The sequence below is a fragment of the Microtus pennsylvanicus genome, chromosome 2 (assembly GCF_037038515.1).
Source record: "Microtus pennsylvanicus isolate mMicPen1 chromosome 2, mMicPen1.hap1, whole genome shotgun sequence".
Lineage (NCBI taxonomy): Eukaryota > Metazoa > Chordata > Mammalia > Rodentia > Cricetidae > Microtus > Microtus pennsylvanicus.
In genome coordinates this window covers 80606327-80630350 of record NC_134580.1, presented here as the reverse complement: position 1 = coordinate 80630350, position 24024 = coordinate 80606327, and the positions used below count along the sequence as shown (strand labels likewise).

Genomic DNA, 24024 nt, shown 5'->3' with positions numbered 1-24024 from the left:
GGCAGGCATCTGGCCCAGGAAGTGCGGCATGGAAGACTCTTAAGCAGATCTGTCATTGTAATTAAAACCTAAGACTTCAGTGGCTAAAGCTCCCAGCTGGTGTTTCAGTTCAGCTCTCTGGGAGCCCAAGCTTTCCCGAGAAGCACAGGTTGAGTTCTTGGAGCAATGGAAGAAGCGACTTCCCACAGAGGAAACTCCTGAGAAGAGAGGAAAAACACTTCCAGGGAACTGATGGGTCAGTGTTTGGGCCGGGGAAGGTGTGCTGCCCAGCTCCCATCTGCTGGGTCTGGACAAAACAGTGATGCCTTCAGTCCAGGAGCACCACAGGAGGCTCTGGGAGCGGGCCTCTTCCTCTGCAGTCAGTTAGGGGTTAGGTATTGGGATCCCTACGGTGGTTTTCTGCAAACACGGCTCATGTACCCACAAGGGCTGGCAAGGTGGCTCAGTGTGTCCAGTACATGCAACAGGTCCAATGACTGAGTTCATTTTCCAGATCCTAGAAGGGGCAGGAGAAAACTGACTCCCTAGAGTCCTCTTGCCTCCACATTCACACCATGGCACCAGAGTTTCACACACACACACACACACACACACACACACACACTTAAAAAAGAAAATAAAGAGGGAGGCAGTCAAGGATCACTTTTTGGGGATGGTGATGGTCTAGGCTGATTACCTCTTAAATCTTAATACGAATTGTACTATAGTTGGGTGTTAGCAATAAAATTTACATTAACCAATGATCGTCTTATTTTTATTTATTATGGGGACAGCCATGTGTGCTGGAAGATCTACAAATCTAGCATCCAGGAGTAAGAAGGAGAAGCATTGCAAGTTCAGAACCAGCCTGTGTTACATTGTGAGCTCCAGCTTATCCTGGGCATTAAGGAGGCTTTGTCTTAAACAAAATCAAAGGAAAACCATTACGTAGCAATAATACTGTTACTATCATCGTTGGTGTGCTAAAAATGTTAGGCTGACCGCAATAACACTTGCCTAGCACGTGCAAAGGCTTTGGCTCAATTTTGAACATCATAAAAACCATATTCGAACACATACATAATTGCAAGAAGTTTAATGAAACAGGTATTATGCAGATTAAAAATATCTGTACAGTCTCCAATGGGAGTACTTGTTAGGGTACAGTGAACTCACCTTGGTAATGTATCTGTTATGTGGAAGGAGGACATGCAAATCGCATATCAATGGCAGCGTGCAGTCTAAGAATGGGATTAAATATAAAAGGCTTCTCAGTCAGTCAGAAATAAAGGCTCAGCTCCTCTTGATATACCTTACTTCACATGCACTAATACAGTGTTTAGCACTTCAAGTAAAGTGGGAATGCCTTTTATTTTAGTCCTTAGATATGTATCCTTCATTCTTGTAACTTCACTGCCATATTCAACTAGATATAATTAAACAGAACACAGATTTTAAGAAAAGGAGGGGGTGTTAGACTGAATTGTGGTTGGTGTTAGATGAGGAGCAAGAGAAGCTGTTAGCTGAGGAAGAACAATGAACTTCTCAGTTTCGGGCCTTTGGGGAAGCAGTGTTCATCTACACGTGTGAATTCCTCAGTGGTTAACCTTCATGTCATATACTGAATACTAACAATTTAGAATGCACGGTCCCGCTAGCTGGGAGGTAGGTAAAATAGCCATTTTTAGACTTCAGAGCGTGAGTCAGAGTCGCCCCCAGAGCCTGCTCCAGGACAGGCAGCCCCCAGCTGGGTTTCTGCCTCTGTGTGTTTGGAGGATAGGGTCCCCGGGTCTATTTCCAGCGAGTTCCTGGTGATGCAGATAGCCGGGCTCAGGGACAGCAGTCTGAGAGCTGCAGAGTTAGAGCAATCATCCCCTCCTCAGGAGCACCTGATGGCCACCTAGGCCGCGGTTCGAGATAATTGGATTCGTTTTAAATAGGCCACCGTAAGCAGTCAGATCTCTGGAGCACTTTGAGCATTTTACAGGCCAAGAGAGACATTGCTTTATTATTCCTCCTCTAGAATTAAAGAAAAAGCTTCAACGACAGAGACGTTAGAGCACTTTCAAGTTAATTAAACACAGCTTTAGCTGCATGTTTCTGACATCTTGATAATTAAACACATCTAGTGTTTGCCAATGGTTTTATGAAATAATTGAAAGTATATCCTTCACGGAGATCTGTCATTCCCCGGGACGCCCTTGGACTAGTAGGTTGAGGAATGACCAGCAGGGGGCGCTTGAAGTCAGATCACGCCCCAGATGGGGGTGCAGGCGAGCATGCAAGCTAAGGTGCCAGCCTTAAATCCTCAAAGTAAGGTCCTCGTAACCACTTGTCATAAAACACCCTGAGACACACATCTTGGAAAATAGAAATGTCAAGCTCAGCATCTTCGCCACATTTCAGGCCAGGTAATTACCTTCTCTCCCAAAGGGAATCTATTTTATGTATTTGTGTGCTTTCTAGGTTACAAGTTTCCCAAAGGCAATGATCTTGCTGCCTTCCACTCACTCCACACAATGCCGAAGTGAAATGCACATTTTACAATAACAACTTAATTATTCTACGTCCCTCTGAGCTATGTGATGGCCTGTTATATAATTGCCCATAATACAGAAACCTATATAAACCTCATATAAACCTGTGCAATAAATGGAAACTTTTATTTGGCCTAGAAATAAATTGCTTATTTACTTCACCTTTTTGAGAGAAAATAGCAGACCATTTCCCTGCTAGCCCGAATTGTACATCATTTCACACCAACAGCATGGTATTTTAGCTTGTCATTTTTATTAAGTCTTCAGAATCAAGTTTCTTTTAATGACACACAACAAATACTTTGATATAATCTAAGATAATAAAATAGTTGAACAACTTTGACTTCTTAAGATTTACATTTGTATAGAAACAATCTGTGGGGGTGCCTCACCTCAAAATGAAGGTGTCTAAAAACAGTGATTCATCAACTTTGCTTTAAATATTTGTTTGATTGAAAGGTGTGTATTTCATTCCCAACAGAAATGTATTTCCATGCAGTTTCCCCTGGCTCCAAAGCTTTAGGCCGTGGGAAGGTGACCAAGAAAAAAAGAATGCCTGCTTTTCTCTCTTTCCTTCTCTCCTGTGAAGGACGGTGGCTAGAACAGCGTAGTTCCAAAGCCAGGAAGAAAGTAATTGCACATGTCTAGTCCACAAACACCATGGTCACACACAGTCTTTACCCAACACTGCCTAGCTGGGCACTCCTACCATGATGGCCCAGTGCATGCTGGTCCCCAAACGTTTCCTCCACTAATCCTGTTAGTTACTATGGATAGCCTGTGACCACGAATTCTCTCTAAGGGCTGGTCCTTTTGTCACTGAAGTTTTGGCCTTTGCAATATGTCATGTGGATGCTATGTCTTAGTGCCCAAGGAGAGTCCAGTCTCCTAAGTCATGCCTCACCCACCCTCAGGTTCCCAAAGTGCCTAAAAATGAACCCAACAGAGACAGCGTTTCCACCGAACACCTCCCCAAAGGTGCCGGGGACTCTGCCTAGATCATCCCATTGATCTTAGTCCACTCGTAGATGTCCTGCTCACACACGATGTCAGAGTTGATGAGGAGGTATCTGTCGCCAACACAGAAGTGCTTCTGGCAGGCTGCGCACTTGAAGCACTCCAGGTGATACACTTTGTCTTTCACGCGCATTGTCATCTCATAGGCACGGATCCGCTTGTCACAGGAGGCGCAGAGACCATCTTGACCAAAAAGCCTGGGGCCAAAAGGATAAAAACAAAGCTAAGAGATAGGGTAGAGAAAACAGACAGAAGGGATTCATGATTGGCTCTTTCTCTATCAGGATTCCACAGAGCTAGGAAAAGCTGGACCTCGTCAGATACAGTGGTACACATCTGTAATCCCAGTCCTCAGGAGGCTGAGGCAGGAGGATGGCAAGGTCCAAGCAGGACTAGGACACACAGTGATATGCTTTCTCAAAATAAAATCAAACCAACAAAAAGTCGCACCCGGATAACAGCCAATGAATCTTTCCTTAAAAGCAGAGAGGATAGGCTGGGTAACACTGTGGCATTTTATTTCCTGTTATTCCTCCCTTCCCTGAGTCCTTCCTGCTCTTTTCCATGCCTCCAGGCTGCGAGGACCAGCTCTGGAAGAGATGTAACTGGAGTGACTTGTGAGAAGAAGTCACGCATGCAGTACATGTCCCCTCCCCAGAGGAACTTAACATAGAAAAGGAGCTGGAGCCAGCCTCGGAGGGGTAACTCACGAGGAATGCAATAAAATGGGCATCATTATGAGGCTCCCAATTCTACGACATCAACAGACACTAATTTCACCCCCTGGGAAGTGTGCCTTGAGTCATCTCCCTGGTCTCAAGTTGCAAAGTCCATGTCCACATGACTACTCACTGGAGCCCCAGCTGCCAGGAGACAGGAGCATCCCGGGAGACATGCAGCCCCACTAATCATGCCTCAGAGACCCAGAGGACAAACAGCATCTCTCCAGGATGCACAGAAGATCTCCATTCATGCCCCCCTGTCCCCTCAGCACGACTCTCTGGGGAGATCACTTTTCTCACACCTAAATCAAGTTTCTCTTTAGCCTCAGTGCATCAGCCACCAAATCAAGCAACGTTTAGTGTTGGGGTGGGAGAGGCAACTTAGCAGGAGCCAGTGCAATAGTTCTCAGTGAGTTGGTCAAGGGACGAGCAGCATCAGTAGCACCTAGGAGCTTGTTAGAAACACAAATTCTCAACTACCCTTCTACCCGACAGAGATCCCTAAGAGAAGGCTCAGCAATCTGTGTGCTAATGACTCTATCGTTGGCCAAAGTTTAAAGATGCGCCTGCCTGTAAGAACAGAAGAGCATCAGGATAAAGACCAGAAGGTAGTGTGGCCTTGATTTCTCCAAGTTATCCCAGTAGCTACAGTGCCCAGACACTGGTGCAACATCTAGGGCATGCCTCAGCATCAGAGATCAATGACCGAGCCAAGACTGGCTATGTGAACACATTCTGCTGTGGGGTCATTTTCACATGGGGCTTGTAACATAGCATGTCAGCTCGTAGCTTCCATGTAGAGCCTTTATGACCATTTCTGGTAAACGCTTGTTCTCTTTAGCAGTTCTTACCCATTTAGAAAAATGGGAGAATCGACTGGTGCATCCTAAGAGATTATAGGGGAGATAGAGGCAGTTACCAAAGTTTGTGACGTTTGGCCAGAACGAACGGCCCATAAAGAGGGGTCTGTGAGTAGAGAGGTTGGAGCTCCTCTCTCTTTGGGATCCCACTTTCTGGGCTGAAAGCAGACTCATCCGTGGTGAACACTCTAGCCCACCGGAGCAGTGGTGGAGCATGGGTAACGGCTACACTGGAGGGCACAGAGCAGAAAGTGTATTCTGGTGCACTGACAGTTCAGTAAATTAAGTTTGGAGCCGAGCAGAGACACGCAACAGAGAAAACAGTATGCACCAAATGAATCTGACTGCCTGAGGTGTGAGATCCTTAAGGAAAGGAGGGGGCTTATTAGACGGAAGTCAGGAAGCAAAAATTACACCACACTGGGCAGTTAATGAAAGGACAGAAGACTAATGTTTGGGAGATAAGCTCTGTCCCCAGAGTCACCTCTAACTAGCTAGGTGACCCCAGCAAATGGCATGTCCTCTCCTGGCTTCCGTGTCTGACACTGCAAGCCCAGGGCTAGAGGAAAAGACCTTGGCAGTCCTTCCCAAATCAGGAACTCCAAGATGACAACAGCAATGAAGATAAGCCAGGACTTGACGCTTAACGTGCGCATTAATCTCTGGCTCAGAGAACCCATGTCTTGGCTGGATGACCCAGAAGCAGACCACTGGCAATGGTTTACATTCGAATAGTTTATGATGTCCTCAGGGGAAGTGGGGAAGAGGGAAGAGAGTTGAGCAGCACAGTCTCAAAAGGACCTTTGTCCCTATGTCTGGTGACTCCTGAGTCATAATTCGCATCTCCAGGTGGCTTTGGATTCCCTCTAAGCTGTAGGGATTTGGAACTCTCCTGAAGTATTGGCACCAGGGTCATTGCAAAGTCTTGTGAGGCTGCAAATTTCTGGCTACAACAGGTGCTGACGAGATGCATAGCCAGTTGTTGAGACATAACCACAGGCTAGAGGGGATTGCCCTATATAAAAGTTCATAAAAACTGGATCCCTGAGAATCTGGGCTCAGCACCCACATGAACAGCTGCTGGCAACACCAGTAACAGTAGCAGGTCTGAGCTGAGGGCCTGGATTTCTGAGGTTGAATATCTCGAAAGGACTAGAAGATAGTTGACCATTCAAGACCATCATGTGGAGAAGCTGTTCTAGGGAGAGGGACTGAACCTCATTAGAGGACCCACTGAGTCATCCTGAACTTACTCCATTAAATCAGCACAAAGAACTGAAGTAAACAAACCCATGACTGATGGACCATCCAAGAAGACAGAGGAGAAAAGAGTAGGTAAGAGAAGAAGAGAAGGAGAAGGAGGAGGAGGAGAAGGAGGAAGAGGAGGGGAGAAGAGGAGGAAGAGCAGGAGGAGAAGAAAATCCCTCCTTTGTCAAGAGGTGTCAGTGCCTTAAGCTTTCTGCTGCCCATTTTAATAACAATAATATAAATATTAAAGGGTGGCTGGGAACGCCTGCACTAATGCAGAGTTAATTAACATGTTGCCTGGGAATGTAGCAGGGAGAAGAATTATTTCGTGTCACCAAGACACAAGTTAATTAACACTGGGCTCTCCCAGACTATTTTTTTCCTCTCCTTTTTGAAAATGGAAAAGATTAACAAGCCCAGGCAGCGCTGCCTTTCTTCCTGAATGTTCTATAAAACCGTGGAGATAGGGAGGAATCGGCTCCTTTGACCTTACTGTATCTGACTTCATTTAATAAGATTCAAATGATTCGACAAGGATGGAGGCAGGGGCCCAGTAGGAATCATTTACCCAGCTGCCTTCTGACTGATTTGGCAGACCTGGGGTGAGTCAAACCAGGTCTGTATTTATCTCTGTTCTATTTGCCTATAACTCTAAAATAGAAAGAAATTCAACAAAAGTATAGTCAGCTCTGCTTGCTCTCTTTTCTTTTTTTCCAAAAAGCCCACTAAATTTGCAATGATTTTCGTCGAAGGCGTGTACTAGCTGATTCAGTCTTTGGAAGACCAGACAAGCTTCTTTTGGCTGTGGCATTACCAGCAGTTTGGCTTTTATTTCACATATGCAAAGCCCTGAGAACAAATACAGGAGGAAGAACCACCCCAGCAGTCAGGGGCGCTGGAGTCTGAAAGGGCTTCTTCCACAGGCCGGGTGGTCCTAATATACCAGGGCTGCACGCTCAGGGGACATGCAGGAGGAGCTTTCTCCTGCCACTGTTGGATGACAAAGAGCTGACAGTCGAACACCTGACTGGATCTGACAGAACAGGACACAGTTCCCTCCAGTGCAGCTCATACGGAAGCTAGAGATGCTAGAACGTGCCGGGCAGACACTCACACGGAGAAGAGGGGGCCCCAGATCAGGGGAAAGTTCCTGTCTCACTTGGCCTTGTACACTTCCAATTTCATCCTCCCAAGCTCCCATCTCCTCGTCCGTTATATTGGAAAATAATTTATGATACCACTGCGACACATGTCAATTATAAAATGACCTAACAGCTATTTCTTAAGACACGTACCAAGTCAAGAACTTCATTTGTATTATTTTTAACCTTAGAAGTAACTCCAGTTCCTACCTCCACTGCCCAGACCATAGCACTAGGAGGCAATGAGGCTGGGACTGACCTCCTGAATCCAGGGCTGTCACTCTTTATAGCTTTTGAATGCCATCTTTCTGCTGGGAGACTCAGTGCTTGGAGCTCATTAGCAAGAAGGTTATTTTAAAAGTTCTTATCAATAATACTGGCGTCATACAAAAGAATATCTAAATATATGGATACGTTTATTGAGCATTAAAATGAGGTCTTAAGAACCCAACCCGAAACTTCTAAATGAACTCTCTCTACCCCCAGTCCCCATGATATTCCATTTCCCTATGCATACTTCTCCAAACCCTATCCTTTGATACGCTCCCCAGAATTTTGTCCTTATTCCAAATTCTGTGTTTATTCTTCTCTTACCTTTAAAGACACTAGTGATTATCACACAGGGATGTGTCTCTGCAGACATGGCTACCGCAGAGGAAGAGTGCAGGCCTCTCTGCAGAGGCAGCCAAGGTTCAGCCTCCCCAGTCTAACACCCTTCAGCAGGCACCTCAGAGTCAGAACAAGAGCTAGAGACCACGTGGTCAAACTCAGCCCTGCCTGGGGAGTGTGAGGAAGGTACCTGAGGTAGTCTCTCCTGCATAACTTCCGTCCCAGCTTGTAGTAGAGGCGCCGCCCCACCTCTCCCAGTCGGCACCCACAGAGGTCACAGCTGAGGCAATCCTCATGCCAGTATTGGTCGATGGCTTTCAGGAAGTAGCGGTCCCCTATGTTCTGCTGGCAGCCACCACATGTCAGCAGGGACGGGGGTATCTGCAGCACTTCATCCACCGGTTCCCTGAGGAGGAGGGCAAGCATTAGGGATAACTCACCGAAGGGAGAGACAAGTACCAGGTCCCAGGAACGGTTCTATGCCAATGGAGAAGCTTACTCCACTTCTTTCCAGCAATGTAAGGAGAAAGGACTCCCTATCTCAGACTGCAGAGACACAGCCGCCCTTGGATGAAGACGGGAGGAGCAAGCTAGAGAGAGACCTTATCATTTGAAAATTCGAAGACTTGATACCCGAAGATGTCCACGGCGCCTGCAGGTGGCGCTGTACCCTTGACTATATTCCAGCACCACTGTGGGCACCTCTGATGCCTTCAGCTTCTTCTACCTTCTGGCTTCCCAGTCCTCCCTCCTTTTCTTCTTTGGTACCCAGGACATATGCCCTGTCAAATCCCAGAGAACATACTTGGGACCAGAAGAGCTGCTCACAGTCAAAGCATCTGATGACCCAATGTGCTAAGGATTTATGGATAATCTGTTGAATTCACCCTACTGAAGCCCTTCCCGGTGCACAGAATCAAAGGGAGAGAAGGAAAGACAAAGCAATCAAAATTGTATTAGGTTGCTTTCTCTTTCCAAACTAAAACATTCCATTAATATCTAGTTATTTCAATTGAAATCATGCATTCTATCCTACTTTCTGAATGACTCTTTGGCTAGGGATTTAGGTCCATGGAGAGAGAGGCAGCCTAACATATCAGGGGCCCTAGGTTTAAGTCTCCAGTACCACCTAATATGGGGTTTAATCCCAGCCAATCCAGAGGTGGAAACTGGAAGACTGGGTTTTCAGGTTTATCAGCAGCAAGAGGCCTAGGGCTACAGTAGACTCCATCTCAAAACAACAAAAGAATACTAGATCCAATGAATCTTTGCGAAGAGTATCTAGAATGCAATACTGTTGCTAAGCAGAGGACATTGTTAGATTTTTCTTTCTTCTTCTTACAACAGTAAAGTGTTCTGAGTGAAGTTAAAGTAGTAAAGGAAGTGGAGAAAGGGGCAAACAGTGGTCTTAAGGAGAATGAAAGGCAATTAAATCGATACAAAATCTCAATCCAGGCAGTTTGTTCACAGTGAGCCTGAGGAATGTGTTCTTCCATTTTAAAGATGGCTTTGGAGGTTAAGGGTGCTTGGTGATCGGATGTGGATCCCAGGACCACAGAGTGGAAGGAAAGAGCCAATCCCAGCAGGCTGTGCTCTGACTTATACTTGTGTACCCATTCTCTCTCTCTCTCTCTCTCTCTCTCTCTCTCTCTCTCTCTCTCTCTCTCTCTCTCGCGCGCGCGCACACACACACACACACACACACAAATAAGTGTAAAAAATGTTTTAAAGTCATACATAGACCTTCTACTTGCTTTACCTTCCCGGAACCTAAATACTTCTGTTTTACAGATAAGAAGAAATAACCTTTCTAAGAGAAAATGGGCATGGAAGAAATGATTGTGACATCAATCAGGAGACAGAGCAAAACTTAATGCCTGCCGATTTGTAACAATTAGCTAGTGCTCTCTGGAACCTTATTTCAGAAATACATGGATCTACCTAAGAAGGAGAAAAAGACAATATCTCCTGAGTAAATTGGGAACATGGGGGGGACAGTAGAAAAGGAGTGGGGGAAAATGTATAGCTCAATTAAAAACAATAAAGTATTAAAATCTAGTTTTTTAATTTTAAAAATTAATTTTTAATTTAAAAATTTAGTTAATTTAATTTTAAAAATTAGATTTCATTCCTACTGTGAAATGCCCAGTGGCGTTTTCTTGGGTACCCTGGGGCGATAAGTCTGTGCCTCTTATTTTTATTTGGCACTTTTACCAAGTGACCTTGTGGCCTCATTGGCCTGCACACATGAAAGTCAGCCCCATTATAATAATTAAGAACAGTGAGACTTGGGGAATGGGTGTTTATCGGGCACCCCAACACCTTCATATCATTAAGCATCCGCTGTAAATATTTAGCTAAATGCTAACACCAAACCTACTATTTTCACATAAAACATTAGATTACTTTCTTTTGGAACCAGGAAGTTTGAAGCTCAGGTCAGTTTTGTTTGTTTGTTTTCGCTTCGTTTATTTGTTTAGAAAAAAGCAACCAAATCAATCAGCTCTTTCTGTTTGTATTGCTCTTAACTTTTTATTTTTAATTGTATGTCTGTGTGTGGGTATGTCCACGTAAGGGCAGGTGCCCCAGAAGGCTGGAAGTGTCAGATACCCTGGAGATGGAGTTACAGGTGATTGTGAGCCATCTCATATGGGTGCTGGAAATCAAATGTGTGTCCTCTGTAAGAGCTGGAGATGCTCTTAGCCACCGAGCCATCTCTCCAGCTCCCTTATTTTATTTTTTTAAAAGGGTACATGTGTGCATGCGTGTGCACGGGCGCACACATGTCATAGGACAACTTTCAGGGCTCGGTTCTCTCTTCCTACCGTGTTTGATCTGGGGATCAAATTCAGTTTGTCAGGCTCAGTAGCAATCGCCTTAGCAGCTGAGGCACCTTACAAACCTTTTCCCTCCTTTTAAAGTTCAAGACAAGCTCTCTCTAACTTGCCCAGGCTGGAATGGAACTTTCCATTCTTCTGCCTCAGCCTCTCGTGTATGTAGAATTATGGGTGAGATGGGCTAAGACCTTAAATAGTTTTAATAATACACTACAGTCTTTGTTTTTATAGGTTATATGTAAGGGTTTCGGTCTCATCTGGAGTTAACTTGGACCCTTGGGCCTATGCAAGCACACTGACTCAGACTCAGTTCTCTTCTCTTTGCATAGCTAGCTCATGGTCTTGCTTTGGGCTTTTAAAAACACCCACAGAACCTCCATCATGGTGATGCTAATGTTATTAGCAACCACCTTTGAAAGGGAAGTGTTTGCATTTATCTGGAATATAACCCCCTGCAGGGAAGCAGGAGGGCTCCCCAGTTGCATGGTAGAGGAAGTCTATGCTCATGAATTCTGGTTCCCTGTGTTCATGCTACCTTTGCATGTGTCTAGGCAAGGACCAATCTGTATTTGGAGATGGCATGGTAAAGTCCCAGGCTGGCTTTGAGCAAGCACACGATGCGGCAGCTGGAAGGTGAGTGAGTTGTTACAGAAAGAGAGGGTCTGAGAGCAGACAAGGGCAGACAAGATACTGACTCCATCTGTCTTTCCGTAGCTAACGATGATGTGACATTATCTCTGGCGAACAATCATGCCAGAGGCTGGATGAGATTCACCTTAAGTTAATATTTGACTTTCTCCCACCAGCCAATCCTGAACACGACATCGGAGTACCCCTGTAGCTTTGTTTTCTGATGAAATTTCTCGACAATTTCCCAGAAAGAGGGGCTTTGGTTACAGCCTTCCTTCACTGGCACGCACTGCGGCCCTGCCAGTGGATCCCTTGGACTAGGTGCTCACCATCACAGCTTCGAGATACTTTCCTGCTTTCTAGTGTCAGAGGCGTAAACATGCACAAACTTTGGAAAGACAAAACTTCCTTTACAGAAGCCAACCCTGAAGCTTCAGAGATGGCTCAGTCATATGGGTGGTTTTTTTTCTCTTCCGGAGGACCCAAGTGAGAGTCTCTGCATCCAAAATGGGGGGCTTACAACCACCTGTAACTCAGCTCTAGGGGATCCAACACCTCTGGCCTGGGGGGGGCACCTGCACTTGGGTGCACATACATACACATAATTAACAATAAAGCCCCATTTTTTAAGGAGCCGAATTTTGAATTCTGTAGGTTCAACTTCTAATAAAGGGTTAGTGGCTTGGGTGTCCTGCCAGGCAAGCAGTAAACAGCAGTTTGACTGACTGACTCCCTTACCTGGATTCTTATGTCTTGTCCAGTCTCTGAAAACTCAGAGCTCTGAAGTAATGCTAAGTTTATTTTTTAAAAGGGAATAAACTGTAGACACCAACTTGTTTTTTAAAGGCTTGTTATTTTTCTCCTGAGATTTTTAGGAAGCTGGTCTTTATGTCAACAAACCTAGCTCCTTTCTGAACTGGTGTCTTAATCTTCAAGACCGAAGAGTGATGTTTATATTCTCTCTGGATCGTGGGACTTCCTGTGTTTTATGAGAACATGCTGGGTTTTTATGTTGCTGACAGAGGGTAAAACCCAGGTAAATAAACACCGCAGAAGGCTGAAATTGAAGGGGGGGGGGTGAGTAGGGGAACTTCAGCAGGAAAGCACAATTCTTTCAAAGCAGGAAAAGAAAAAAAAAGCCACCAAAACAAATGCTCCTTAAAAGCACAAATGGACAAGTCATTAGCCAGCTCCTTTGGTCTTGTGTTAACAAATCCCTTCAAAGGATTAGATGGGGACTTCAAAGGAATACAACTCAAAACCAGACAGCTAACGACTCTTAAAAGGGCATTTGCGTGGACGCAGAAAAAAACGATACCTTAAGCATTCCTGGCTCCCCTTGTTAAAGCTGGGCTGGGGTATGGGGCTAGGAAGGGGGGGGTGTTCTTTGCAAATCAGCGCAAAGCTTAGAGCACAGACAGTACAAGCTCATTACAGCTCCTCTTCACTGACCCCCAAGCCCCTGAGAGTTCGATGGGATTCTGCTCCCCCCCCAAAAAATACCTAAAAATATAAAACAAGCAAACAACCGGTGCACTAACTTTCGAGGTTCGAATGCCCACACAAGAAGACTCGGAGGAGGGGCGAATATGTACCCGGAGGAACTCCGAATTAGCTATTCTACAAGTCTCTGGAGCACTGAACCAGTTCCCAGGTGGACAGGCGAACCTCATCAATGCCCGCAGCTGCTCTACCTGGGGCTGGGTCGGAGACCGTCCGGAACCCCAGAAACGTTCTGTTGGAGTGTCTCCCCTTTTCAGGACCAAATGGACAAAGAGAATGGGAACCCGGTGGAGCGAGAGGGGAGGAGGCAGAGTCCCTCTACCCATTCTCCCTGCACCGCACCTGGGAACTCCAAGTGCCTGCTCCTAGGCAAACTTTCTGGCCCGTGTGAAGGTTTGGGGAGCTTTCCAGATAGCTCGGAGCCGCCCGCAGGGTCGCCGGGACGACCCCTGTTACTGCTTCCGCCGCCCAGTCCCTCTCGGTGTCTCCAGAGTCACCCGAGAGGCAGGGGGAGCCCCTGCGACACCGAGGGATCAAGGGCGCGCTGAGGGCGCGTACCTGAAGCCAGCCCCTCGCTCCTAGTCTGGGACCCGGTGGGAGGTGGGAGCGGGGACAGAAGCACCACACTTACTCAGACGGGTCCAGGCTCTTCCTTTCGATGGCTGAGGACATTGGGGAGGGAGGCGGCGTGCCGGGTGGCGGGGGCGCTCCCTTTGTGGCGCGTGTCTGGCCCGCTGCCTGGACTCGGACCCCCTCGGGTGCTCGGGCGCCGCCGCTCCTGCGCCTCCTCTTGCTGGGTCGCTCCGCCGGCGAGCTCGCCCCTCCGCGCTCAAGGACAGTCACAGCGCTCCCTTCAAACGCCAAAGAGAGAGAGCGAATCAGCCGGCTGCCCGGCGCTCGGGCGGCCGAGGCAGGGGGCCGGGAAGCAGCAGCCCGGTCTCCCTCCGGCGGCTGCGGCAGCTGCCGCTGCTCAGGACTTAACCTTCCATCCCGGTCCCGCTGCCGTCACCACAGCCGCCGCCGCCGCCGCCCGGTCCCGATCGCGCGCAGTCGCAGGCTCCGCCCGGTCGCCCCGAGCCCCCCGCACCTTTGCCAGGGTCGGGGCGCGGAGGGCAGAGACGGGGCGGCGGCCTGGGGGCGGGGAGCGGACCGCGCGGCTCTCTCCCCGGGCTCCCTCCTCTCTCGCGAAGGTCTATTTTCGCTCAGCTTCCCTCTGTCTCTGGTTTCATTTCCTTTTTCCTGATCACGATTCAAATACAATAGAAGGAAATCACATTTAAAGAGACAGCTGCCCGCCCCCTCCCCTTTTTTTCTTCCTTTTTTTTTTTTTAAACGGGGCTCCTGGGGATTAGCAATCCAAACAGCAGCCGCAGCAGCACTGACTTGGCTTCTTAAAGGGGCCCGTGTCGGAGAACGAGAGTCTCCCCTGAGCACCTCTCCAGAGCCAAGAAGCCCGGCTGCCACTAAATTCGTCCTTCTCAGGGTTCCCCTTCTTCTGCCTTTCCCTTTAGTTTCAGGCTGAAAGTAACCACCTGACCGCTCCAGTGGGAAAGAAAAGAATGTGAGATAAGCACCTGCAGAAACGCAAGCGTTCCTAGTGGCTGGCTCGCGCACGTTCGTCTAGGGTTCGAGGTCTACGGTCGCAGTGCTCTGGGATGCCTGGGACAGCACGGCTCTACCGGCGGCGAGCTAGTGGCTGCGACTGCGCTCCAGAGAGCGGCCGCGAGCTGTGAGCTGTGCGATCAGGCGCGTGCAGGCACCTCACGCGCCGGGTGCGCCTGAGCAGTGCTGGGGGCAGCTAATCCTGCGGGGAGGGTGGCTGGGAGGGACCACACTGTCGGGTCTCCTCTCCATCTGCTGGCCACAGAATTCTCTCCCTCAGCATCTTTCAAAGAGCGGACTCCAGCGGTTAGGTTTGCCCTCTGTGTAAAGTGCCAGAGGAAGTGCTTTCCCAATGACCAAGGACCTATTTTGCCCTATATAAAGCAAAGGAAAAGGCAGGCTTGATCTGGGTTTCAGGTTTCTCCTCCAAGCTTGAAGGCAAGTTCTAGAAGGAGAAAGAAATGCAGACGGGAAGAAGAGGTCTCTAACTAGCTACTTTTTCAGGGAGGAAAACTTGGGTTTCTCTGGGCCTTGACTTCCTTGAAACTGGGTTTAGAAATGATCATTCAAGGCTTGTTAGCTTATGCTGATGCCAGCCTTGAAGCTTGTAAAGAGGAAACTCCCAAATGCTTTTAGAATCCATTGTTTTATCAAGGCCGTAAGTATTTCACCCGTTTTAAAGATTCTTTTTGCAGCCTAGATCAACTCACACTGGAAGATGACTGCTAAAGTCAGAAGTGAATTCCTGGATGCTTAATGTGCTCATACAGAGCCAAATCCGCATTGATCACTCACTGGTAATAACCTGACTCACTACCCACAGATTCAAGTCATCTTCTTGTCGCCAAGCCCTAAAGTTTGTGAACTGAAAGAAGACAATAAAATCTGTGTCTGTGTGCATGCCCTTGTGTTGGTTCAAAACCCACCTTCGGCATATAAAGTTTCCTATTTAGATTCTTGTTTTTTCTTTTAATTAAAAACAAAAAATCTTTACAATGTTTTGGCAAGCCTAAACTGTATGATAACTAGGTAACTGTTACTTTCATTTCTGTCTGGCCAGCAAGAGTTTACATTCTCAGCAAGGGAACTTACTTACTGGAGAGTTTGGTGTAAGGATTGGCTGAGCTGTGCACCCAACATGTGGTACATGGATCTGTAATGGAATAGAATATATATCTCTATATATAAATATACCAATAAATATATTATATACTAGTATTTATTTATATTTTGGTATGTTTATACCAAATTGGACCACTTTCCTTGCTCCAATTTTCTATGGGGATGGAGTTAGTTATTAAAATTAATATCTCCTTGGGCTCCAAGAGGTAACTTTGGAATGGCCAACTGCAGGGCATAAAGATTCTTTTTAATAAGACACCTCTGCTTTGACCTGAGTGTGTTTAAGGGAGAAGGTGTGTGTGCCACTTTGGGTCAACTTCTTATCTTTCACAACTCTTTGGGGAGAACCTTCTTAAAGAAGGTGCATATTTGACATGATATCTTAAGATTTCAATTTCACACACAGTGGCTGTAAGAAATTACTGCCTCCTGGTGGGACTTCATTCCTACTCTATGGGCAATTAAGTCCCCCAAATTTAAGTATAACATTTAGAATCAAGTCTCAAAATGTGTTTTTATTATGACTGACTTTAAAGCAATCATGACCTCATCATATCTTCCCGTAGCAACCAGTAACTGGGGAGATTCAGGAGTGCTAAACTGTAATGTCTCCTCCACCCTCCAAAATATTAAATATCCTGAAGTTTAAACATTTTCCAAGTTTTCCTTCTAACATAAGAATCTCAGAAGTCTGAATCAGTCTGAATGAAACATGTGACCCCAGATGGATTATATTTTTTCTCACTGGGAATTTCCTTTTTTCACTCTCTCTTCTTAGTACATTTACAATTATTTTCCAGGGAAAAGAGTGTCACGTGACCATGACTACATTTCTTTGCTAAAATGGACTTCTGCTAAGAAAATGGGCAACCATAACAATTTACTTCGCCCCCCTTTCAACCATTAGAAGCTGAGTTACAGCATAGATCTTCTTAGTTGTGACAGTCACAAAAATAATGTTCTCTTTTTAATATGGTTTCGGCTCGCATGCAAAATTCTTAAAACATTCAGTTGCCAGGGGTTTCTGACTTACATCCTCCAAAGACGGCTGAGACTCGGGTACCTTCGGATACCCTCGGGTATCATCGGGTACTGTGGGAGGAGCTGAGGTGAGACGCCAGCATTTCGGAACTCATTTGGGAACATTTCAGGGTCAGTTAGTTATGTCAGTAACCTTAGTGATGAACAAATCAGATTTTGTAGGAAAGAGTCGCAAATAAATCTTTTTTTAAAGTGGTTTTTTTTTTCTTTTTAATCCCTATCAACTGAGTCTTGGGAGCGGACACAGGCGTTACATAGACAGAACTCTGATGTGTGGTTTGGGGGAAGTTACTCTCTCTGTCACATGGAAGTTCCATAAAGAGGTTCCATAGGGGATAGAGCAGGGTCAGTGTCACGGGGTTGCCTGTTCATCTTACAGGAGTTTTTGGTGGGATAATATGTGCAAAAATGCTTTGCACAATGATTGTGCCTAGAAAATGCTCAGAAATGATCGCGCTTGCTATTCCCCCATCCTTCAGAAGCAATCATCACCACATCAGCAATCTTTCAGCAAATTGAGACATCCGCCAGAGGCAGCTGAGTCTGGGGTGCCTCAGGAGGAGCTGAAGTGAGACCCCAGCATTTGCAAAACTTTAGGCTAAGGATCCCCATATTTCAGATAATGACCTAGGACTGTGCCTATCTGGCTGGGAGAGCTGCTGACAATTTCACTGTTTCCCTGCTATACAGTCTGCTCCAGCCACATCCTGATTTTGTTCACTGACTCTCTGCCTTCCAATCACTCACAGAGTCACTTTTGAGAACTTTTAAGAGGCCAGCGGCTAGAGATTTGGGTCATTTAGTAAAGAAGCATGAGAACCTGAGTTCTTATCCCAGGCACTATTGAAAGAGTTTGGCAGTTTCTGTAACCTCAGAGCTAGGAGACAGGGGATCCCTGTGGCTTGTGGTCAGTCAGAGTAACCAATCAGTGAGTTCCGAGTTCAGTGAGAGACCCTGTCTCAAAAAAAGAAGGTAGAGAGTGACAGAAGAAAACACTGATGTTGACCTCTGACCTTCACAAGATCAAACATCTATCTATATGTGGTGTCAGATAGAGATGGGGGAGGGAGAGAGGGGAGAGGAGGTCAAATCAGGTACAGAAGGGTCCTAAATGTCAGTTCCAGACAGATCTTAACAGAGTACAGCTCCTAGCTAGCCCTATTGGAAGGGATTGGAGAAATGCTGAGAAGTAGGATTCCCTCCTTGCAGCAGCTGGAGCTTGCAGGGCTTCCCTCCTGATGAGCCTACCCTTGCTTCACCCCCAGCAGCTCCGCCTTCCTTGGCCTTGGGCTTGTGGCCCAGCCTCTCTGCTCCTTTGCTTCCGCTTCTGCACACCGGGACTTTGAGAGTACCTGTCACCCACCGTCTTTACAGGATTCCATGAAATGAAACAGGTGAGGTGCTTGGGGGTAGGACACTGGTGCAGAGTAAGTGTCTACAGAACTTCGGAGCCATTGGCAGCCATCATTGATAGAATGCATTAAAAACAGTCAAGCTTCAACAGTTTTGAATGTCTGCTGATTCAAACCCTTTAGCAGCCTGGGCAAAGGAGAGTCAGCTTGGCTCCTTTCCTCCTCCTGTGTCTGACCATATTGGTCCTGGACCTGAAGTTCCTTGGCTGCTCCAAGTTCAAGGTGAGCCAGAGCCGGATAAAGAGGCTCACAGAACTGTGGCTGTACTGTTTCTAGGAATTCTCTGCAGCTGTAGAGGCAGTCCCAGCTAAGGAACACACCACAGTGGCTGGGACCCAGGTTCACCACATTTGAAGTCCAGAATCCTGACGTGGGCCTGGAAGGCCCTGCCATCTGACACGTACCACACCCATGACCTTTCCCCTCGCCATCTTTGTGCTAGAATCGCACACCAGTCTTTTCACTCCCTGCCGCAAACCAAGCTGGCTCCAACTGAAGGCTCCTGCATTGCTCTCTCCTCAGCCTCAAATGTGTCTTCTTTCCGCCCTCTCTGCCCTCTCTCTCTCTCTCTCTCTCTCTCTCTCTCTCTCTCTCTCTCCCTCCCTCCCTCCCCCCCCCCTCTCTCTCTCCCTCTCCCTCTCTGTTTCTTAAATGGGGTTTTGTTTTAGTAAAAGATGTGTTTAAGCATGAGGGTAAAAAGAAAAAGTCATTCAGGGAAAAAAGTTAGAGATACCCAAGTGCATGGGCGTGGGATTCTCAAAAAGGGTCAATTCCTCTTGTCTTTCTTGAGTATAATATTTAAATGAAGAATATAGGCATAGATACCATTAACATTGGCTTCAATAGTTTAGAGGTAGTTTTATATTCATTTGTTTTTGAGACAGGGTCTCCCTGTTGAGGTCCAGACTAACCTTGAACTTATGAACTCAAGCAACCCACAAACCTCAGTCTCCCAAGTTTCTAGGACCATAGCTACGCACGAGAGTTTGGATATGTACAGGAGTTTTATTTTTGAAAGACATAGACATTTGGCTTCCTGAAACTCTGGTTTACAGGTGGCATCACTCTGGCATGTGACTTGCCACTGGAGGATGCCCTCTCACACGAGGATTCAGGCAGAGAAGGCAGTGAGTCCGAGGCTTTGGCGTTAGACTGGCTGATGCCTGAGTCCTGGCTCCTTCGCAGGTTTTTAGGCAAATTATGTAACGGGGCTGAGCTTCAATTTTATCATGTGCAAAATAGGGATAATAATATCTTCATCTTGGGGTTGTAGGAATAAAATGAGATCGTGCATGCCAAATGCTTAGCACAGTGATCCTCACGGACTAAGAACTCAACAGCAGCGGCTATTATTAGAATTAATTAAGCAGGGAACTTTAGAGGAAGTCAATCAGAGGGCTCTTTTTGGCTGGAGATAGATGGGTAAAATCCTGCCACATGAGAGCTTAGCCAAAGCAGAGAAGTTGGTAGCATTGCTGGGGGCACATACCTTCCCTTTCTTGCTATAGAGACCCTTTGAGAATTCATGGACTCGTATTACAAAGGCCTGGCCCAGCCTTGAGCTCAGGAAAACAACTTGCAGAGATAGAGACTGAACCTTGCCAAAGTCACCGACTCTTCAGACTCAGGGATCCCTGGTCTGAGAGCCTGCATCCCAGAGGAACCTTCCATTGGAGGAAGGGATGCGGGAGTTGAGACCAAGGTGCTGATGGGGAAGCTGAATGTACTGGGCCTGGCAGAGGAAGGAAACTTTGATGATACCTAGCCCCACAGCCTGTCCTCGTGTCTCTGTGAGTCAGGAACCATAGAGAAAAGCAGAACTCGGCTCACATCTATGCTGGACCCAGGTAGAGAAGAGACCTGTTACAGAGGGAGGTACCCTTCAGTAAACACCAGGAAAGGGGCTTCTTTCTGCTGGCTCCCTGCTCCTCTTTGATCAGCTCTCATTTCCATGTGGCTAACCTAGCCTGTCTGGAATACTATTTTTTTTAATCCTCACCCTATGACAGAATTTGCAATGGCCCATGGCCTCTATGGTTTGACCAATCTTGTGAGGCCTCAGCTGTCTCACTCTTTTCAAGAGGGAAGAAGTGAACTGAAGGTTAGCGCTGATGCTCTGGGTGTGATTCTGTCATTTAGTTTACAGATGAAGGCCAAGTTCCTCTACCCTCCCATGAAGGCATCCCATCCTTGCCCACTCCTATCCCATAAACTGAGACTCCGGCTCCTCCACTCCATCCTGCGGTGGTCTCAAACACCCTCCTTGTACCCGTGGTCTGTGCACTGTCTACTCTTTTATCCCTGTCTGAAGTATCTGCTTTGCCCTTGCTCAAAGTTCTGGAACTAAAATAGAATGACTAAGCATAGAGGCTTTAATATAAATAAATCTAATTTTGACTTTCTACTTTACAACTCACTATCAGGGTAATCGAGAGCAAATCTCATTGATAAAATAGAAGCAATGGTAACTACAGGAGCAGTAACTGAGATCCTGTGTGAGATGGAAGGAGAACAGGGACCAGCATAAAACAAGCGCTCAGTAAACACCAGTGATTACCGTGGTTGGTACAGAAACTTTTCCAGTTTTCTCTGCCTGCCACAGCTCCAGCGCTAAGTTTATCCTGAAGGTCTGGTCTCCCGCCCCTGAATCTCGGGGTGAGAGTATTTCTGAGGTTCCCCATTTTTAGCTCTAAGACCTGGGTACATGCCTCACTAGCTTTCATGATTTTGTGTTTGCAGAATCTTGCCACCTCAAAAATCGTCTTCCCTTAAGCTCTTGGAAAAGAGAGATCATGGTATTTATTCATTAGCTTCCCACATGGTAGCCTCAGTCTGGAGATGTTCAATAATTTGTTTTGAACTAAAGGCTTTAAATCTCATGTCCATGGTATCAGCTGCCCAACTTTTAGGTTCATACTGATGCGATAATTGGAGGGTTTTTATGTCAGTGAGGAAGTTCCCCAGAATCATTGTGTTGGCAGCTAAAACTGAGTCCCCTGGAAGAAAGGTTAGAGGAAACCCATTAGGAGCCGGGAATTAGCAGTGAATTCCTGGGTGCACACTAAGGACAACGGTAGCAAAATTAAGAATAGGCAAACTGGACCACATGAAAGCGAAGGGATTTTGGACACCAAAGGGCACCGTCCATAGAGTGGAAAGTAGCGGAATCCTGGAATGGAATAGTGTATTTACAAATGATCTGTCTGATTAGACCTGAGGTCCAGAGCAAGGGACAAAGCAAGCAGCCCAAGATTTCTCCAAAGAAAGTATCCAAGTGCCCCAAACATACACAAACATGCTCACCATCCCTCCTCACGGGACACCTGAAAACCAAGCCCACAAGAAGACACTACTCTGTCTCTATTAGAATTGACGCCTGTAATAAGGGGAAGGTGAGAGTGGAGGATATTGCTTAGATGTGAGAGTGTGCATGTGCTTAGCCACGGTTGTTTAGGGTGGGCGAAACCTTGGCTCCTATCTCTGGCGCCAAAACTGAGAATAAAACAAAGCTAAAAATAATTGAAAATATCAAGTGTTGGCGAAGCTCTGAGAGATTGGAATACTTATACACTGAGGATGGTAATAAAAAACGGCATAGCCATTGTGAAAACAGTAATTCCCATATAATTCCCATACGATTCAACAACCCCTCCTCTGGATCTGCACCTCCAGGAAATGAACACAAGAACCCGAGCTGATAATTTGTATACTCATGCACAGCAGTATTCCTCACCATAGACAAAGGTGACCCCAGTGTTCACTGACAGGTGAACGGATTAGAAGGTAGCGCCACCTACGTGCAATGCTACACTGTGCCGTCTCGAAGAGAAAGGCAATTCTGCCTCTCTGTGAAATGTGGAAGACATTAAGCTAAGTGGAGGAAGCGGTCACTAAGACCGAAGCTATGGCTTCACTCTTAGGGGGTGCTGAGAGGTCAGATCTGGAAAGCCAGAGAGTGGGGAGTTATGGTTTGATAGACACAGCATTTCACTTGGGGAAGATTAAACCAAGACAGGCCCTGGAGATAGATGGTGGGTGACGATTGCACAGTAATGTGAATGTGTCCAATGTCACTGGACTGTGCACTCGGGAGTGGTTAGTCGGTAGATTTTGTGTGTATTTACCGTAAAATTTTATATATGTTTTACTACACACACAAAGAAGTCTGGTGAAAGTTAACGGCCATTCCCTGGCTGCACATCTGTCCCACAGGCAGAATTTTCAGGATGGTGTTAGGGAGCTCAGAGCCTTCTCAGGCTCCTCCATGGTCCTTTTTAACATCCCCGGTTCTACAGTGAAGCCAGACCTAGTGAGACCCTCCTCAGGTACCTCAATGGTCACCCCTGGCCTCGTAAGCTTTTGGAAACTATACCAGTCCCTAAATCCCTGACAGCCATCTCTGTGGAAGCCTGCTTGGCTCAGAGGCCGGAGAACCAATACGTTGGTCGTTATGCACAACCATTCATTCCATAGCTCAACATCTGTCTGACCGTGCAGCAGGTGTAGCCTCTATCTGTGGATGGGGGGAGACAGGGGACTGTCTCCTACACATCCATCCTTTAAAGCCTGGGAGACCACAGCCCCTTCCAAAGGCAGCAGGGCAGAAGAGAGCCAGCTCCTTTCCGCACACTTTCAGGCTATTGCAGGAGGAGCCTCGAATCAGATCTCACAAGGAAAGAGCCATCAAAAAATATATTCCATTTGTATTTCCTGAGTGGCCCTCCCTCTGGAAATATCTTTTATCTGACAACGTTTGCAAAGCAGATTGAATTTTGAAGGAAGCCCCTTCAGGTTTGTGCTGGCCTCCCGATCACTCCAGTGAGTCATTTCCATCCTAACCTTCACGAGGTCACGCCATGGTGACTTGGGATCTGAGACCGGACCAGCGTGAAACAGCAGCAAGTCTTGGGAAAGGTGAAGCACTTTTGTTTTAAACCCCAAAAGAGCTACGTGAAAGGCAAGAGTGAAGTCTGTCTGATTACTATTACTACTCTCTCTCTCTCCATCAGCTCAATATTATTTCCCCAGGGAAGTCCTTTCTACACCACCCACCCCAGGACCAAAACTATATCAGAACCTACCTTTGCAGGACCAAACTCCAAACTCAGCCCTCACTTTGCAAATTCCCATGTTAGGCCCATTAGACTGTGCCTGGCTCCCAGCTCTGTTCAGCTCTGACCCTAAGAGCGTCCGCTGGTATGTGGCACTCAGTAAGAACTGTTGAAGAAATGAATGTATTAAGGAGTCAAACACGTCTTACCTGCCTCTCCACACGTCACTGCAGATCCAGGTAGAAAATGCCTTCTTTGCAGAAAATAACAGAAACTCAGTTTAAGTAGCTAGGGAAAAAAAGAAAAAGAGTGTGTCTGTGTGGGTGTGCTGGGGGCGGAATACCTTATCTTCAGTTGGAGAAATGTTTCCTCAGGTCCTCGATAAAGCAGGGAAAAGTGTCCCCAGGGCTTCTGATAGCACACAAGTGTCCTTGATAGTGGATAGGGGCTGGGTGGGGCTGCTCAGGCTTCAGCTTGGGCAGAGATGGATTCTAACGGTTTCTTTGCTGTTAGAAGTCTGCTTCCTGCCCAGTTTTTCCCCCTCCTACCACCAAGCTTGCTAAAGGAAAGGTCCGTTCTTTGAGCACCCAGGCGCTCTCAGCTCGATGTTCCGGCCAGTCTCTCTTCCTCTCCTCTCCTCTCCTCTCCTCTCCTCTCCTCTCCTCTCCTCTCCTCTCCTCTCCTCTCCTCTCCTCTCCTCTCCTCTCCTCTC

At 46.8% G+C, this 24024-nt stretch overlaps 1 protein-coding gene across 4 annotated transcripts; it reads right to left on the bottom strand.

Moving 5' to 3' along the window:
• Window positions 1-738: 738 nt before the first annotated feature.
• On the bottom strand, window positions 739-23618 carry Lmo2 (LIM domain only 2). Of its 4 annotated transcripts, none has more exons than XM_075961565.1 (5): window positions 14659-14835; window positions 14067-14323; window positions 13716-13935; window positions 8305-8520; window positions 739-3730 (listed from the first exon to the last, which is right to left on the bottom strand). In XM_075961565.1, exons 2-5 carry the CDS (start codon window positions 14071-14073, stop codon window positions 3511-3513), a joined length of 663 nt encoding a protein of 220 aa, XP_075817680.1. In that variant the 5' UTR covers window positions 14074-14323; window positions 14659-14835; the 3' UTR covers window positions 739-3510. The 4 variants fall into 4 exon arrangements, with proteins under 4 accessions (XP_075817680.1, XP_075817681.1, XP_075817684.1 ...); XM_075961566.1 differs by having other exon boundaries at window positions 14172-14323; window positions 14659-14831; XM_075961569.1 differs by lacking the exons at window positions 14067-14323; window positions 14659-14835 and adding an exon at window positions 23522-23618.
• Window positions 23619-24024: the final 406 nt, after the last annotated feature.